This window comes from Stenella coeruleoalba, assembly GCF_951394435.1.
Source record: "Stenella coeruleoalba genome assembly, chromosome: 2".
Lineage (NCBI taxonomy): Eukaryota > Metazoa > Chordata > Mammalia > Artiodactyla > Delphinidae > Stenella > Stenella coeruleoalba.
Genome location: NC_137147.1, coordinates 11,733,709 through 11,751,507, shown reverse-complemented (window position 1 = coordinate 11,751,507; position 17,799 = coordinate 11,733,709). Strand labels below are relative to the sequence as shown.

Sequence of the window (17,799 nt, the reverse complement as noted above, 5' to 3'; positions counted from 1 at the left end):
TCATATGCCTTTTTTGGTGAAGTGTCTGTTAAAATCTTTTGCTTTTTAAAAATCGGGTTGTCTTATTAGTAAGTTATGAGTTTACATATTCTAAATATAAGTTCTTTGTTGTGTGTATGTTTTGCAAATATTTTCTCCTAGTCTATGGCTGCATTTTCATTCCCTTAACTGTGTTTTTTGAAGAAGTTTTAATTTTGATAAAGTACAATGTCTTGGTTTTTAAAACTGGTTCATGCTTTATGTATTGTATTTAAGAAATCTTTGCTAAATTCAAGGTCACTAAAATTTTCAGCTATTGATTTCTGCCAAATAAAATCCTAGCATCATCCTTTTAGAGTGCCTTTGAAGAACATGTTTGAAAAAATTTTTCTGAAAAATTGAGCCATATGATTCAGTGATTATTTTTTAATTACTAAGTGTCTGTTATTTGAAATGGGAAAGATTATTTCAGCACAAAAAGAATCACACTTCGAAGTCTTCAAATTAAGTAATGAATGTGTTTTTATTTCTCTTATAATTTAAAAACTGTGAACATTCTGTAATTCAGCAGCAGCCTTTATTTCCAGGTGACTTCTTCACTGGGTGTTAATTCCCTGCACGGAAAGAAAAAAAAGGAAGAAAAAGCAAAAGTGTAAATAAAACTTTTATGAGACGATAAAAGGGAAAGTCAGAAGAATATGGATTCAGTATTTCATATTGTATTAAACTGACCCATTTAAAAGTTATGAGATTCAACATATTCATTCTATTCTCTCATGATTTTAAACTTTTACCATCTCTTCATTTTTCCAGATTAAAGAACTGTAATTTCTTAGTCTATCTTTATATGAAAGCAATTATCCTCTCAGTGAGTTCATTTAATGTTTTTTATATTCTTTCTAGCTCATTTTATCTTTCTTGAAATCCCTGGCTGGAACCTCCTCTACACAACGCCTTTGGCTGCTGCTTGGTTCTCTTGTCCCTTGAGCTTCCTCCTGCCTGGCTGCACAGTCAGTGGCAGACACCCTGTCTTGCTAACTCTAACTCTGGTGCCATCTCCAGAGACACAGTGGGACCAGGCAGCTGCCAGGTGCTATTTGATCACCCAACCACCATGTCTAAAGGTCTCAACCAGTGTTGCTGAGAACACAGCACCAAGCCACAATTAGTGCCATTGTTTTCAGCTACATCATGGCCTAAGTAAGACAGTGTATGATCATATATGTTAAAGTACATAGAGGAGGCTTTGGCAAGCTGGTTTAAGACTGTTTCTAGGTTAAAATGTACCCTGACTTAAAAAAAAAAAAAAAAAAAAAGACTTTCAAAGATGTGAAATAGCCTGTTCAGAAACTAAAGACTTATTTACATTCCAAAAGTAATCATAGAGTTTTGTCTAAGGATTAAGCAACAAACAAGACTACAAAATAATATCACTTAAAACTAAATCCTCAGGGGGGGAAAATTACCCCTTCTGTTTATTTTGGCACAAATGACATTAAGAAGAATACTTCTAAAACCTGACTGTTGGTTTAATAAAAAAATACAAAAACTAACCTTTTATACAACAGACTCTTGTTCCGGAAGGCAATTAGCTTTTCATCATTCTTTCTGTCTAGGTAACATCCAACGACAAATCCCACAGGGACAAGTATATGTACCCAGTGGTCACGCACAATCTGAAGTAAGTTCATCATGAATGCTATAAAAAAAAAAAAATGACCAGAAATATAACTGCCTTTGAAGTATCTTTTAAATCACATCTGAAACAGGAAGGATATAGATGTTAAAAGCATAATAAGCCTCTTTACATTTGTTTGGCATCAGAATGTTGTATACTACTTAAAATCTACTTGATGAAGATTATATAGGTACAATGATTAGTATAAAAATTATACTGCACTGAAGTCAATTTACTACCTTTTATTTCTAGCTCCACCAGTGATCTGATATAACACAGGAATGGATAGAGTATTAAAAAAATTCTACCTGCAAAAGCTGAGTATTTGCACCCTCCTAGTATTGATTTAGAACCTTTACATTTGTAAAATATTTTTAGAACCTCTCACAATGTTAAACCAAATATAATAGTATTTTGTCAGAAGCAGAATTCTTTCAAGCTGTGATTATTGAAAACTTTTTTTAAAACTAATTTTTGAAAGGAAATGAAAACATATGAGAAATTTTAAAAAATCATATTGAATAATGTCACAACAGATCTGAATATCAATTAAATGACTCTACGAAACATATGGGGACAGAGGAACTTACTTTTGTAGAATGACTACTAGGTACCAGAGCCATCATATAGTCCAATATATAACACGAAACATTGTTATCGTTATTTTACAGGTAAGAATACAGTTTAACCCAAATAGGTATTATGTGTAGATCTGGAATTCAAACTCAGGTTCATTCCAAAGCTCTAGCTCCTTCTATCATATCCAAATGCCTCTTGTAGAGAACCTTCCCCTAATTGATACTTATGGTACTTAAGACTTTTTAAGTGTTAAGAAGAGTTTCTAAATGGCAGAAGAGGAGGACTTCTTCATAGAAGATCTAGAAGTCATCATATGGAAAATGAATTTGCAGTAATTCAATAAAAACACAGTTGAATCATCAATTTTCTGTAAAAATTTGTATCTAAAGATGAAATAAAAATACGTATGTATGCACATGAATCTATAATAAATAAATCCTATATTATGGCTGAGAAGACAGGACAACATCATAGAAAGATAATACATTACTGCTAACAAAAGGGCTTAGCACTGAACTCTGCTAGGATTATGTAGACTGGATTCCTGCTGCTCCTTCTAGGATATTGGTTCTCACACACATTCTAATTCTTTATTTCTCAAGCTTTACTATCTAAAGGCACTGGGTTAGGAAACAGACATGAAGTTAAGTCACACAATTACGACATACTGTCTTTCATAGAGTGTAATATTACACACAGCAGATTCCAGTCTGAATATCACTGATCTAGAAAATTATGATGTAAGTAAATGAGATGTTTGAAATAACTCCCCAGCTGATTTGCTGCAAATAGTTGTTGGACATATAAATGTAAGTGTAACCAATCTTAACTTATGCCTAGAAGATGGTGGTTCTCTTAGCATTGTACGTTCCCTAAGTAGCATTATTTGCATTTAGATCCTTAAATACTGTTTGATAAACACTTAGGTACTTTTTGTGATTCCGATCAAGTTAGCCACTTGTTTTATAAACTTGAACCAGTCAAGTATGGGAATAACAATGCATGCCTTAATCAAATGATGTAACCTGGAAAGCACTAAACTACAAAATACTAGACAATATAGGTTTCTAGAGAAGTCTGGGGGGTCATCTATTCTCCCACCTGTCCTTATTAGATTCCTCAAGTTTCTTCAGAGGTGTCAATTCTAACACTCAGCACAGCTGACTGTAAGATAACTGTATTTAACCAACAAAAAAAGTAATTGCTGACTCTCAGCCCAAGACTTTTTAAATAAGCCCATGGCCACCTGTGGGCTATAAGCCATTACTGTTGGTACTCCTCTAACAGGGCCAGAAGGCAATTCTGTCTGGCTTTACTCTAAGCAGAAGAGATGAGCCAAGACCTTGAGACTCCTGCTGTATACAGGCTCTCACAGAAACTCTACAGGATTCAACTACCATGATGGAAGCCTGATTCCATTCCAAAGACATAAAAGGCAAATCTTAGCCCCACAGGCATTTCATATTACAACTATACAGTCTACTACTAAGTGGACTTTGGGACCCAGTGGCACTCAGCATAATTTATCCTGCATATGTCACTGCAAAGACAAAGGGATGACCAGGGAAGACAAAGATTGATGGACATAAAAAGTGAGCAAGAATGATTCCCTCGAGAAAGGATAGGAGGGGGAACGTAGACAGGCTCCTGATCACCGGCTCAAGACAGCAAAATGGCTTCATTTGACGGGCAAAGGGCAGCAAGCACCTGGGACAATCTCTAATGAGACAGGTCTAGGCTTGGATAAAGAGTGACATCCACAGGGGTGCCCTCAACGTCACTGCACATATTATTAGTGTCTTCTTTATATGAAGATCTCTCAAGAAAAATTTTCTTTTTACTTCGGAACTGGGGAGTAGCTATGCTATTCCTGAAACAAAACAAAACAAACTAGTTTTTATCTTATGGACTTAGGGAATTGAGTAATGGATGATGTATCCTTTGATACCAAAATGATCCAAAATTTTTTCCCTACCTTTAGAAAGAGCTGACTCTTAGAGTACTCTCTGTAAGGCATGGTTCTTAATGCTTTTCACAATCACCAATTCATGTAATCCTCACATTACTATACACGTATTAACTAATACAATGTCCCCAATGCAGTAGGAATAATTTTTTCAGATGAGGAAATCCAGGGACAATCAACTTGCCTAAGGTCACATTTGCAGTAAGTGGCAGACTGGTATTAAAACCCAGGCAGTCTGGATCCTTGGTCCAAGCTCATTGGTGCTTTACTGTCTCTTACAGTAAGTATAAAGGTCAACATTTATATTAACCTTACTTTTGGCTTTATCTCGTTTTTCCTAATAAGGACATAACTTGGAGATATCATGAGTTTGGTTCCAGACCACCGTGATAAAGCGAACATAACATAGAGATAAAGCGAGTCACAAGAATTTTTTGGTTTCCCAGTGCACATAAAAATTAGGTTTACACTAGAGTCTATTTAAAGTGTGCAATAGCATTATGTCTAAAAATACAATGTACATACCTTAACTAAAAAACACATTATTGTTAAAAAAATGCTAACCAACATCTGACAATGCAGGGTTGCCACACACCTTCAGTTTGTTAAAAATGCATTATCTGTGAAGCACGATAAAATTTGATATGCCTGTATTACCTTTTCTTCAACCCAATTTTTTTCCGCTTAACTTCTAAAAAGAAAATTGTATATAGTGTGCATTTTTGTAAGCCCCTCTGAATTCACGCTGGAATAATACAGACGACTAGACATTAAAAAAATAAATTCTACTCTAATTAGTCCCTACAGCACTTTGTATGTAGTGATCAAAAAGTGTCGACTTAACCTATAAAAAGCAGTTCTGGATGCAATGGAGAAACGGAACTCCTTGAGGTCTGGAACCTCGTCTTAATGACGTATACGCCCGAGAAATCAAGCATAAGTATTACTTTTTTAAAAATTAAGTTTTGAAAAAGTGTGTATTTTGTGGAATGGTCGGCTCAAGACGGTTGGAGACTTAGAAGAGAGCAAGGTTAGCTTCCAATCCTCAATAACGAGGAAGGCAGAACTCTGAAACTTGGACCAATCGGAGATGCTCGCGAAGAAGCAGTCCCTTCCCCGCTGCAGCCTAGGAGCCGTGAACCTAAAGATATTTTTCAGTTAGGGCAGCCTCAGAGTACCCGTTCCCAAAGGCGCCAGGCGGGAACCGTGAGCACAGCCGCCCACATCAAAGCAATCCCCATATCCTCGCCTTTCCCTCTCTCCTTCGCTGGAAGCCTCGGGAAGGTGGGCCGCTGCAGTCTCGGGGAGGCCCAGACCACCCCCACCCGCAGGTACACGCCGCCGCCGAGGGCTTTCCTAGAGGTGCACCCTCCCCGCCTGAACAAAGAGGACTCTCGCCGCCTCGACCTCCCGAGATCCCGGACCCACCTGAAGCCTCGGGAACAACAACGAGACCACGACCTAGGGCGGCGGTGAGCCCAGCCACCGGCGCCGGCGGAAGCTGCGGCCTCGGTACCCACCATTCGCCGCGCCCGCTCGAAGGAAGGGGTGGCTCCGATAAATTATTCCTCTTCTTCCTTCACTGCTTGACTCTTCTCATATTTCTTTTAGCTTCAACACATTGTAAATTCTTTAAAAATAAAACTTTGGCCCCAGATGACGAGACTCTGTGTAAATGCCACCTCCTTCCTCCAGCTTAGTCCCTTCCACCCCCGAAGATGGTATCACCCCGGGTTTCCCCGCCTCCGCGGATCTCCTCCAGTTTCAAAATGGCGGCTGCCATTGAGGGGTTTCTGCTGCATGATCGTCACCGGCGCTGCTGAGCCAACCTCATCTTTTCTCGCTCTTGAACCTGGATGCGACTAAGGGTTGGGAAGGGCAGTGGACGGCGTTGGGGGAGGACTGACGAGGCAAGTGGGGGCGGAAGAAAGCAGTGTGCCTTTGCATGGGGGAGGGAACGTCTCGGCCCTCGGGGAGAGCCTGGCTCCGACTCCAACTCGGTCTCCGCCGCGGACGTTCCCCCAGGGTTGCGGGTGCGACTGTCCTGGTCGTTTCTGGCAGAAGTGTTCAGCGAGGGAAAGAGAGTGACTTCTCCAAGTGTCTAAAGCTCTCGGTCTTTTGTGGCAGTTCCTACGATTCACTCCCAGACTCTCCTCTCCTCCTTTTTGCTGTTTCCCTCCGGCCTTTCAGTCTCTCGTCGCTGGAGGAGTTAATCCGACGCCAGCTTTGGCTTCTTAGCATTGTGGCTACCTTGTTCTCAGCTTCCTCGCTCGAGGTCTTCCCGTCATTTCGAGTTGAGAGATCACGAGACTACTGGGCACAAAGTAGGCGTTCTTTTTAGTTAATCGACTCCAAAGACCTTTAAGACATTACGCTTTGTTAAAACAGCCTCGGCCCTCCGCACCCCCCCGCCCCAGCATCTCCTTTGAGCGCTTCCAGCATCATTACTCTATTTACATGCTCTTCAGTAAACAGGAGGTCAGAATAATTTTAACTCCGGCAAGGCTGGCTTCCTGTGACCAGGCGAGCCTGCGTTATCATTGCCCATGCCCTAAGTTTTAATTTTAGAACCCCTTTGACCGTGTTGTGAAACCCGTGCTCTCCCGGAATTGACCAGGAGGAGACTTTTCTCACTTGAGCTCCAGTGCTAACCCAGACTCTTTCGTTTTCCTGTAGATTTTGCATGGTTCCCCTCAGTTGTCATCAAGATGCACGATCGTTATTGAGAGAGCAATTAACTGATAGATAATTAAGGTGAAATGGTATCCGTCAGAAATCACTGCCCGGAAGGAATTTATAATATGGTGAAGGTTCATTCCTTTCAGTGCACATTTATGTTGCTTTGAGCGCTGTGCTTGGTATTGGAGTTAAAAAGATTCACTTTTACTCTTCCCCCATACGTTTAACGTCCATTCAACATATATTCTTTGTGCCTACTTGTGCTAGCTAAAAATAAATAACATTGCCTGGAGACACCAAAATAGCTTTATAAAGGAGTAAATATTTGAGCTGGGTCAGGAAGGGTCGAAAGGAATGTACTAAGCTCAGGAGAAGGTCATCCCTGGCTGCAGTACAGAGATGCAGAGACTTGAGAAGTTTTGGCATGCTTAGGGAGAGCGGGACAATGAATGCGCTTGAGCATGCAGTGTAAGGGCGGTTGGTGAAGCAACAGGGAGATTGAGGTAAAGTTGTGAAGGACCTTGCTTTCCAAGGAAGGTGTTTAGATTTTATTCGGTATTTAGCCGGAAGTCAAGGACTGCTTTGCACAAGGAAGGGGCATGAGGAAATTTGTTTTTTAGGGTGGTCTCTCTGATAGCTGTGTGGAAGATCAACTTGGAACAGGAAAACTAGATGAGAGGAAATTGCAATCATTCAGGTAAGGTAATGAATGCCTCCTTTGAGGCAGGATAGTAAAGGATGTCAGACATTTCTGAAATATCAAATAGGATTCAACTGGTGGCAGCCAAAATGGTGATAAGAGGGTGACTTCAGAATTTTTAGTCTGGGAGACTAAGTGGTTGGTGATACCATTAAATAAAGCCTAAGACATGTACAAAATAGTATGGTGCCAACTTGCACTTTAAGAGTGGCAAAGCACAGTGCTCTACAGTCCAAAACATTGATTTTAGATTCTAGAAATCTCTGCTATTACAGTAGCCTCTAGCTACATGTCGCTATTGCACACTTGAAATTGTGGTTAGTTCGAATTGTGATGTGCTGTAATTATAAAATACACACTAGATTTTGAAGGCTCAGTACCAAAAAAAACTCAATAATTTCTTTAATTATTACATGTTGAGATGATAATATTTTGGATATATTGGGTTAAATAAAAGTAATTTCACCTGTGAAACTTCAATGTGGTTGTGAAAAAATTTTTTAATTATATATCTGGCTTGCATTATATTTTTGTTGGACAGAGCTGTTCTAGTCTAGACTAATGATAGAGGGATTAGTGAGGAAGTGGGATTTGAGCTGGGCCTTAAAATGATGATAGTCAATGGTGATGTCAGAGCAGCTTGCCAGCTCCCTCCATTGCCAGTTAAGGCATTCAGGTTCTGCTTTTTCAAGCAGTAGGAGGTCTTCAGAGATTTCTGAGCAAGGGATCCTAAGTGCAGGGGTGTTTTGGAAGATTAATCTGGTAGTAAGGTATACGTTGAGATGAAGGAAGGAAAGGCTGGAGGCAAAGAAACAGAAACCGAAATGTAAGGTAATGAGGCTCTGTATTAAGGTACTTCCAGTAGGAATGGAAAGGGAATGATAAATGTACAAGGCATTCTCGGGGAAATAATCAGGAGTTGGTAATAGTCTGTTCAAGAAGTAAAGGAAGGAATAAAACAAGGAGTGTTTCAAGCCTTGGTTATTTAGATAACAATTAAGAAGTCATGTCATAGAGTTATAAGGTACATTTGAGTCTGAAGAAATTTAGTCTCAAAATAGAACCAGCAAAGTTGAAAGGAGGAAGTGTGCTGCTAAATACCTAAATACTCTCCTTTTTTATCTCCTTGCTTTCTCTGTCTTCTTTATCTAATCATGTACCCCAGCTAGTTTTTCTAAAATACAGAACTACCTGTATCACGTCATCTTACTTGATAAGTGATCTTGAAATGTCTCTCTGTTGCCTGTTCTCTGTTCAACAATTAGAACTGGGTCCAAAGTTTCTAAGGCCTTTCATTAGCTGGCCCTTTTCTATTCATTAGGACTTTTCTTTAATTTTTTGCTTATATGAAAGTGTGCCAGGCTACTTTTGTCACTGGTACTCTAAGTTTTTGTTTTATGCCTTTTATCATGTTATTCCCCTGTTTGAATAGCTTTTTCTCTTTGTCTCTTTCTGCCCACGGCCTACCAGTCCTTACCTATCGAATAATTTATGATCCCACCTCTTTTCTGATTCTCAATAACATGAGCTAATGTCAGTTTTTAAAATCTTATTTCCTAAGCCGCATATTTCAGCCCCTGATTAGAGCCAATTTCATGTTATTTATTTTTGTCTTTTATTATCTTAGTCCTATTTTTTTATGTAAGTTTAGGCTTCCTAAAATTATGACAAATTTATTATTTATTTATTTATTTTTCGCGGTACGCGGGCCTCTCACTGTTGTAGCCTTTCCCGTTGCAGAGCACAGGCTCCGGACGCGCAGGCTCAGGGGCCATGGCTCACAGGCCTAGCTGCTCTGCGGCATGTGGGATCTTCCCGGACCGGGGCACGAACCCGTGTCCCCTGCATTGGCAGGCGGACTCTCAACCACTGCGCCACCACGGAAGCCCTACAAATTTATTTTTTTTTAACAAAGAATCATATAGGGACTTCCCTGGTGGGCCAGTGGTTAAGACTCTGCGCTTCCACTGCAGGGGGCACTGGTTCCATCCCTGGTCAGGGAACTAAGATCCTGCATGCCTCGCCACACGGCCAAAAAAAAAAAAAACAAGGAGCATATGTTATTCTATTTGCTCAGGTTTTCACCTTAGGGCAAGACATAGACGTTAAATACTGTAATTAAAAACAGAAGTAAATCATTATACCGCATTCACGAGACTCTTATTTCTTTATTTTTTAGATTTTAAAGAACTCTTTCTTTGAATTCATGGTGTTTCATCCTATATACGACTGAGATACCAGTAAGTAAAGACTGTCTAATAAAGATACAGCTTTATTATATTACAAGCAATTGTAATAAAAATCTTTTCATCTATTGAAATCTGGGTCTGTCTGCAAAAAAGTTTTAACATGAGCTCATTCAGTTCTACCTGCAAGAAGCTTTGTATTTTCACTTCATACTCTAAATAAGGAAAGTGGGGGGTAAGGTAGATTTGAGTAGGAAAAGTTTCTCTTAGGCCATTAATATAATTGTGGTACAGGGAGATTCAAGTCCTATCCAAAACTGTACTTATACATATTTTTAATTTTTAATTTTTCATCAGATAGAGAATTAGTATCTTTGTATATCTCATACCTTACAAATAGGAACACACCAAGTCAATATATTTTTTTAAATTAATTAATTAATTAATTTGACTGCGTCAGGTCTTAGTTGCAGCACACAGGATCTTTGTTGTGGTGCGTGGGCGGGCGCAGGCTTCTCTAGTTGCGCTGCACGGGCTCCAGAGCACACAGGCTTCTCTCTAGTTGTGGCATGTGGGCTCATTAGTTAGCGGCACGCAGGCTTAGTTGCCCCGTGGCATATGGGATGTTAGTTCCCCAACCAGGGATCGAACCTGCGTTCCTTGCATTGGAAGGCGGATTCTTAACCACTGGACCACCAGGGAAGTCCCTAAGTCAATATATTTTTAATTTTAACTTCTTTGTTTCAGTAACTGTTTGTTAAACAACCACTACGTGTAAGATGTGCTAAAATAGTAAGGATACAAAAATAGATCAAACCTAGTCCTGCATTCAGAGAGCTCTCCCAAGCCAGAGGAAATACATGTAAATAGGTAGCTGTTAATGGTGTGGTAACAGCATTAAGCTCATTTAATACCAGCCATCTTCATTTATTCATTTAAGAAGCATTTACTGACCACCACTATGTGTTAGGCACCGTGGGGTGTTGGAATATAACTATGATCAAAATAGACCAAGTCTCTACTTTCATGGAGTCATTATTCTGGTGTGGAGGTTAAGAGGAGAGAAGGGGATGGACAAAGTGAGTAAGTAAATAGGCAGCAAGTGCAGGTGGGCACTAACTATTTTGAGGAAAATAGAAGGAAGGTACACATTATAGGATGTAACTGAGGTGGGGATGGACTTTAGGGTGGTCAGAAAATGTTTCTGAGAGAATAAATTTGAGGCAGGGAAAATAATAGCTCAAACTAGTTAGAGATCTTGGTGACAGTGGAGATAGAAAGAAATACTTGAGAAATTATTATACTTGAGAAATACAATAGAAGTAAAAATGCAGGACTTATTGATGGATTGGATGTGAGCAACAAGTTAAGGAAGGAATCAAGGATGATGCCATCAGAGGCCAGATGGTCTTAATGCTGTGGGATTGGGTAAGATTGCCTAGAGAGAAAAGAGAAAAGAAAGTCCTGCTGAAAAGCACTGCCTCATTTAGAGGTTGAGGGGAGAAAGAGGTATTAACTAAGGTGAGTGAGGAATGGCCAGTTAGAAATAAAGAAAAACAGGAGAGGGTTGACAGAGGAGAAGAGGAAGGTGTTTCTGGGAGGATGGAGCTGTTACTTTTGTTGATTGCTGCTACGATTTCCAGTAATTTGGGACCACAGAAATGTCTGTTGGCTTCAGTTGTATAGAGGTTTGTCAGTGACCTTGATGAAAGCTCTTGTAGTGATAGGGTAGAGAAAGAAGTCAGATTTAGTAGTGTGAATGGGAGGTGAGAAAGTGGAGACACATCTGTGGACAAATATTCTGAGAAATTTTGCTGTGAAAGGGGAGTGTAGAAATGATGAAGCAGTTGCAGGGGATTGGAGAATTAAGAGAGGGTTCTTTTAAGTTGGGAAATTCTAGAGTATCTTTGTATGCTAATAGGAATGGTACATCAGTGATACGTTGATGATACAGGAGAAGGAGGAGATGACTGAAGAAGTTATCTTTAGAAGAGAAACGAGAGTGGGATTCAGAGCACATACAGGGGATTGGCCTTGGATGAGAGCTGAGCTATTTGTTCCTTATGATAGGAGACACAACAGTATACATGCAGATAGGTTAACAGGGTGTTTGGAAAATGAGGGGTTACTGTCTGATTACTTTTATTTTATAATTGAGGAATGAGGTGAGATTATCAACAGAGAGTAGGATGGAGAGAAGGGTGTGTGATACTTGAGCAGAGAAGAGGAGATGTGAAATGATGGTCTCAGAGATGGAAAGTCAACCTACTAAGAAAAATCAGATTGATAGGTAGGACATAGTGCCTGTTTGAGGTCTTTGGCCATGAATTTGAAGAGCAAATAGCATAGTTTTGTGATTGTTTTTTTTTTCCCCTTCTGGCAACATTGAGCTGCTGGAATAGACAAAGTGAGTCATTGGAATCAATGAGGGTTGGGATTTTGCCAGCCTCGTACAAAGAAGGATTAGAGCAGCAAGATACTTGAGAGTATTTTGCAAAATAATCATGATGGATCGCTGATCAATGGTAAGACATGAGTGGAGACAGGAGGGGGTCATGGACAGTGAAAAAGTAGTCAGTGATAGAGATACCAGTGAGGCTAAAGGATTTTTGCAGTGGGAATTCTAGAGTAAGGAAGAATTCTAGAGTAAGGAAGGTGGGAGTGAGAGAGGGAGATAGTTGAAGGTGATATTTTGAAAGTGCTGCAGCTTATTGGCCATGATAAGGTCATGGTTGTGACTGTGGTGGTGGGTAGCTGAAGTGAAATGAAGATTATTGGAGTTGAGAAAGTCAAGGAACTAAGAGGTCAGTATTGAAGCTACTCAGAGGAAGACTGAGTCAGGAACTAAAAGTCCTCAGTGAGTGAGGTCAGATTAATAGATGCCAGCAGTAAGGAAGAATAGGAAAGGCTCACAGTGAGCTGGCTGGGCAGCATGACCTTCAATGGGACTGGAGTATTTTGAGGAGGAAGGAGAAGACAGGTTGGAAGCTGCAGTGAGGAGGAAGGAGCACATCCTTCCTGCTTCGGAGGTCAGGGAGTACAAGAGGAAAAAAGGCCTCTTGAGAAGCCTGCAGGAGAAACTAGTTTTCTGTTAAGATTTGCAGGTGAGGAGAATGTTCAGAGAAGAGGTTGAAGTTCCAGGTTAGTGCAGTAGTTCCAGAGGGCATACTGAAAGGATTTCGGAGGGAGAAGAGGCAGTGGATTGGGTCCAATTAGATGTACACATCAGTGATTATGGATAACCTAGGAGTCTTGGATGTTTGGCTATGACCGAGGTAAACAGGGATGGGAGATATGATATGGCAGGATTAGCCCCCTGACAGCCTGTTAAGAAAGGTGGGCGGTTTACCTTAGTTTGTTGAGATGACCTTGGGCAGATGGCGAGGGATCGTGAGATATGCAGTGACCTCTCTTACTTGCGTAGTTAGCCAGGAAAGGCTAAAGCTAAGATCTGAAATGTAGCTGTGGAGTTGTACTTTGCTAATCAGTGTTTTTAATAACATCTGTTTAATAGCACACAAACTCTAGGTCCTAAATTCCAGTACATGTTGTATCTTCTTGAAATATGTAGTAGGCATCCTGACTATATTCTATCAAGTATGTGTTGAGCACCTACTATGTGTCAGGTTCTCTTTTAGAAATTACAAACATAAGGTGCTACCTCTGTTTTTCAGTTGTTCACATTCCAGTGCAAGAGTTCTTAACGTTAAACTCCCTGAAAAATACATGAATTTTTACATGTATATGGGCCTTTTCATCTTTTTTTAAGGACTGGGGGGAGAAGGAAAGGTCCATAGCCCTTTATCAGATTCTCGGGGGCAGGGGTCCCTTTATTTAAGAACCACTGGTCTACTAGTAGAGAAAGACCCATAAACTAATAACTGTAATGAGGTGTAATTACTGTCATCACAGAGCAAGATAAAGGAGGAAGAAATTTACCGTGAAGAATAGGTTCACTAATTTAGTATACATTTATTTATTGAGGAACTTTGTAGCCTCCATTCTAGGTAATTTACACATTATTTGAAATCTTCCAACATCCTTTTTATGTATATATTAATACTCATAATTTATAGACTAGGATACATAAGTGAGGAAAAGTTAATTAACTTGCCCAGAACCACATAGGAGTAGATTCAAATACGGGTCTGTCTGATTCCAAAATCCACTACTTTTCATTAAACCACACTGGGGAGCCACAGAAGGACTCTTTGTAAACAGGAGTGTGTAAGATTATGTTTGTACCTGTACGCTTAGCAATGATGGAAATAGGTCTTTAAAACGACTTTTATGTTTAACTATGTTTTTATTTCTATTGAAAGAACCTTTTGGATTGTTGTTATTGGACCGAAAAAATGACATCTATTATCAAATTAACTACCCTTTCTGGGGTCCAGGAAGAGTCTGCTCTTTGCTATCTTCTCCAGGTCGATGAGTTTAGATTTTTATTGGACTGTGGCTGGGATGAGCACTTTTCTATGGATATTATAGATTCCCTGAGGAAGTAAGTTGCTGTTAATATTTCCACACTTTTAGTAAATCAACTTCTCTTTTTTACACTGTTATACCATTTTGATGTTACACAGTATTTGCTTTTTTGCTCTAATTTAGTTGATAGTAAAATATTTAGTTTTACTTATGCTGAAGAGCCAAATACTGACTGTTTTTATTTGTGTAGTTTTGATTGACTCAAGCTGTGTTTATTGAAATTGAAATTCAGTGTTAATTGAACAATTAAGTTAATTGTTACTTGGTCGATGGAACTCAGTAGAAATTTTTGCACCCTAATTTTAGAAAAAGAGTAAGATTAAGTTTATAAGAATTTGAAGAGAGGAAAAACCTTCCTTGTAAAAGTTCTTCAGTCAGATCACATTAGCTTATTTTCTATTATCTTTTGATGCAATTCCTGTTATCTTTTGATTCAATTTGAGAACTGATACTTAGAATAAAGACCGTGAGATACAAAAGGATACTAATCCATCAAAGAAAAATTTAGTTACGTTAGCAGTATTGTACTAATTATGGAAGGAACCAGGACTTAAACATTTAAAACACTTAGAACTTGTAACAAAAAATTTTTTTCTTATTTTTTTGTTGATGAGAACATATTATTCATTGACTAATTGAAGTTTTACTATCATGAATATACTGTCAGTCACCATGCTAAAAAGCTGAGACAAAAATCCATAATAAATATGTGGCCTCTTCAATATCCTTTCCTTAACAATTTCTTAAATTCTAAGCTGAGTTCTTGAACTTAAATTAATAGTATACAAGATAGCCACTTGAAATCAGCTTATGTGTGGTGTCTACTGTTTCCCTTTCTTTTTCCTTTTTTTAAAAAAATGTGTCTAGACACTATATATTTATGTGCAACTTATACCATAGTTTTGATCTCTATGTAGGACAGGGGTAGTAATAATTGAAATTCATAGGTAACATAATTTTAGCTCTTAGTTTTTTTCTTTTACCCCAGCATAGTCTTCGATTCAGAGTACTGAGAGGAATCAGAACTGGCAAATTAATTTTGAGTATCCTGCCTTTACCCTTGGGAACAAGACTGAGAAACAGTCATTTTGATTGTGTTCTAGGCATGTTCACCAGATTGATGCAGTACTGTTGTCTCACCCCGATCCTCTCCATCTTGGCGCCCTTCCGTATGCTGTCGGAAAGTTGGGTCTGAACTGCGCTATCTATGCAACCATTCCTGTTTATAAAATGGGGCAGATGTTCATGTATGATCTTTATCAGGTAAGTTAAGCAATTAAAAAATTTTTTTAACACTCCTGCAGTGAGCATTTTTAACCTTTTATTTGTGTTGTTCTTTTAGTCCCGACACAATACAGAAGATTTTACACTCTTTACACTAGATGATGTGGATGCAGCCTTTGATAAAATACAGCAGTTAAAATTCTCTCAGATTGTGAATTTGAAAGGTAAAACCTGTTTCCAGTAGCAAATAATTGGACTAATGGGGTTTAAACTACTGAAAAGTACAAGGGGAATTTGTCATAAAAATTATAGGCACTATTGTCTGAGGAATAAAAAATTAGCATTTTTTCATAGGGAACTATGAAATTCCCCAAAGTCATTTGAATTTTAAAATATTCCAGACTATATTCTAACAAAATGTAACAGCTCAAGCCTTTTCACATTTAATTTGGGAAACACTTATTTAGTGTTTACTGTATATAGTGCACAAAGGTAAATGTGGCCAGATTCTCTCCCTAAGAGCTCATAGTTAGGTTGAGGACAGTAGATCAGATGTAGGTTGAGTAGCTCAGATGACTAAACGTAGTGATTGAAGTCAATGAAGTGCTATGGCAGCACAGAGTAGAACATGCCTGAATTCTAGAATGAACATTAAAAGAAAATTGTCATTTAATTAGGTCAGGAAGTCATATATTAAGTATACATTTTTCATCTATAGAGAGAATTATATTAAAACATTCTCATAAATTTGAACCCATAAATATGAAAAAATGGCACAAAATGGACTCTGAAGATTAGCCAGGAAGTAACAATGGTCTTAACAGTTTTGCTTGTACTTGTTTTCTGTACGATAATTCTTTACCATAATGAGATAAGAATTGTCAATTTAGAGGTTAGCGAAGATGGAAACACTTGATAATTATGTGCACAATAGAAATATTAAAATTTATTAGTTCATGCTAAGTTATTAAATAGTAATGGCAGTCTCTAGCCTTCTATTTATCAGCACAAATATATCTGCAAGAATATATAATAAAATGACAAGAGTGCCTGCATAAAGGTATGGGGTAGCTGGGGGACAGGTGGGTGAGACTTGCATTTCACTGTATGCCTTTTTACTTTTGGATTTTGTATCATTGCATATGTTACCTATTTAAAAATAGCTAAAAATAAGTAACCTTTCTTTAGGGTTGTAAAAAGAAATCTGAGTACTGTCGTTATCTTGTTGACGTAGGTAAAGGACATGGCTTGTCTATCACACCTCTGCCAGCTGGTCATATGATAGGTGGAACAATATGGAAGATAGTCAAAGATGGAGAAGAAGAAATTGTTTATGCAGTTGACTTCAACCACAAGAGGGAGATGTAGGTATATCAAGACAAAAGCTAATGGAAATGCAATTCGTATTATTTCATTCTTTGGAGGGAAAATTAGAAACAAAGTTATTTTTTAAACTAGAAATCTAGAGCAATTTAAAAACATCAAACAGTGAATGTTTTCAGAGTTATTTGCATTGTAAGGGAAAAAGTTTGATATGAGATAAAAGACATTGTTTTGAAATTTACATGCAAATATCCACTTATAAAACAGATTTCTCTCTGGAGATGTTGCAAAGGAGATTAATTTTTGTACAACAAATTATATTTTATATGTTCTTGACCTATTTAGAGGAACTTTGCAGGTGGGGTGTTTTTGTTTTTTCTGTTTTTGATAAAGTCATTAATACCATCTAATATAACTATATTTAAAGTCAGACTCCCTTTAAAAGGGGACACAGTAGTTTAATTTTAAAACTTCATTTTGTACTTATAGCATTTCTATAAAATTGTTTTGGCTTCTTTTGTAATTTCTGTACATCAAGTACATAGCTATTCTATATTAGATTACAGTATCCTCAAGATCTTTTGTATCTTATTAAGAAATATTTAAGATGAATAAGTTGAATTTTAGGCTCTTGTAATCATAGGTTAATGAGGAAAGATGGGTATTTGAGTAAATGGTATTCAAACATTTTGGGAAAAAACTTGGTTTGTGTTTTTTTTTTACCACATAATGAAATAAATTTCAGTTGGTTTAGAATTAAATAGAAAATGAAACAGTATTGGTGAGTCTGATCTCTTGATTTGGAAGAGACTTTGTAAGCAGAGAGGCAGTGGACCAAGTTGCAAAGGAAGACTGCTAGATTTGATTACATACAGGTTTAAAATGTCTGAAACAAACTAAATTAAAGACCTATAAACGAGGGAAAATATTTACATCAAGTTGAGCAAAGACTTATATAAGACCAGGTATTAATCAATCAAAAAGATACCAGTTGCAA

The 17,799-nt window shown here is 38.2% G+C and overlaps 2 protein-coding genes across 3 annotated transcripts in view; one reads left to right on the top strand and one right to left on the bottom strand.

Annotated features, from left to right (window-relative positions):
- Nucleotides 1–484: 484 nt before the first annotated feature.
- Nucleotides 485–5,825, bottom strand: NDUFB1 (NADH:ubiquinone oxidoreductase subunit B1). The gene is made up of 3 exons (XM_079913418.1): nucleotides 5,631–5,825; nucleotides 1,534–1,678; nucleotides 485–593 (listed from the first exon to the last, which is right to left on the bottom strand). Exons 2-3 carry the CDS (start codon nucleotides 1,671–1,673, stop codon nucleotides 557–559), a joined length of 177 nt encoding a protein of 58 aa, XP_079769544.1. The 5' UTR covers nucleotides 1,674–1,678; nucleotides 5,631–5,825; the 3' UTR covers nucleotides 485–556.
- A 150-nt stretch (nucleotides 5,826–5,975) lies between these two features.
- Nucleotides 5,976–17,799, top strand: part of CPSF2 (cleavage and polyadenylation specific factor 2) — a 32,747-nt gene continuing 20,923 nt past the window's right edge. The window contains exons 1-6 of one of the 2 annotated variants that reach the window (XM_079914679.1): nucleotides 5,976–6,112; nucleotides 9,761–9,821; nucleotides 14,090–14,271; nucleotides 15,359–15,518; nucleotides 15,598–15,703; nucleotides 16,714–16,843. In XM_079914679.1, the coding sequence (XP_079770805.1) occupies nucleotides 14,123–14,271; nucleotides 15,359–15,518; nucleotides 15,598–15,703; nucleotides 16,714–16,843 (545 nt within the window). In that variant the 5' untranslated portion in view covers nucleotides 5,976–6,112; nucleotides 9,761–9,821; nucleotides 14,090–14,122. Of the gene's footprint in view, nucleotides 6,113–7,361; nucleotides 7,579–9,760; nucleotides 9,822–14,089; nucleotides 14,272–15,358; nucleotides 15,519–15,597; nucleotides 15,704–16,713; nucleotides 16,844–17,799 lie in introns of those variants that run through there. The other variant, XM_079914680.1, reaches the window with a different exon arrangement.

Excerpts from the sequence above, each read along its gene's own strand:
- NDUFB1 (XM_079913418.1), bottom strand. The coding sequence starts at position 1,673 with ATGATGAACTTACTTCAGATTGTGCGTGACCACTGGGTACATATACTT. Across the intron at positions 594-1,533 it reads AAGAGTCTGTTGTATAAAAG|GGAATTAACACCCAGTGAAG; the intron begins GTTAGTTTTTGT and ends CTTTCCGTGCAG.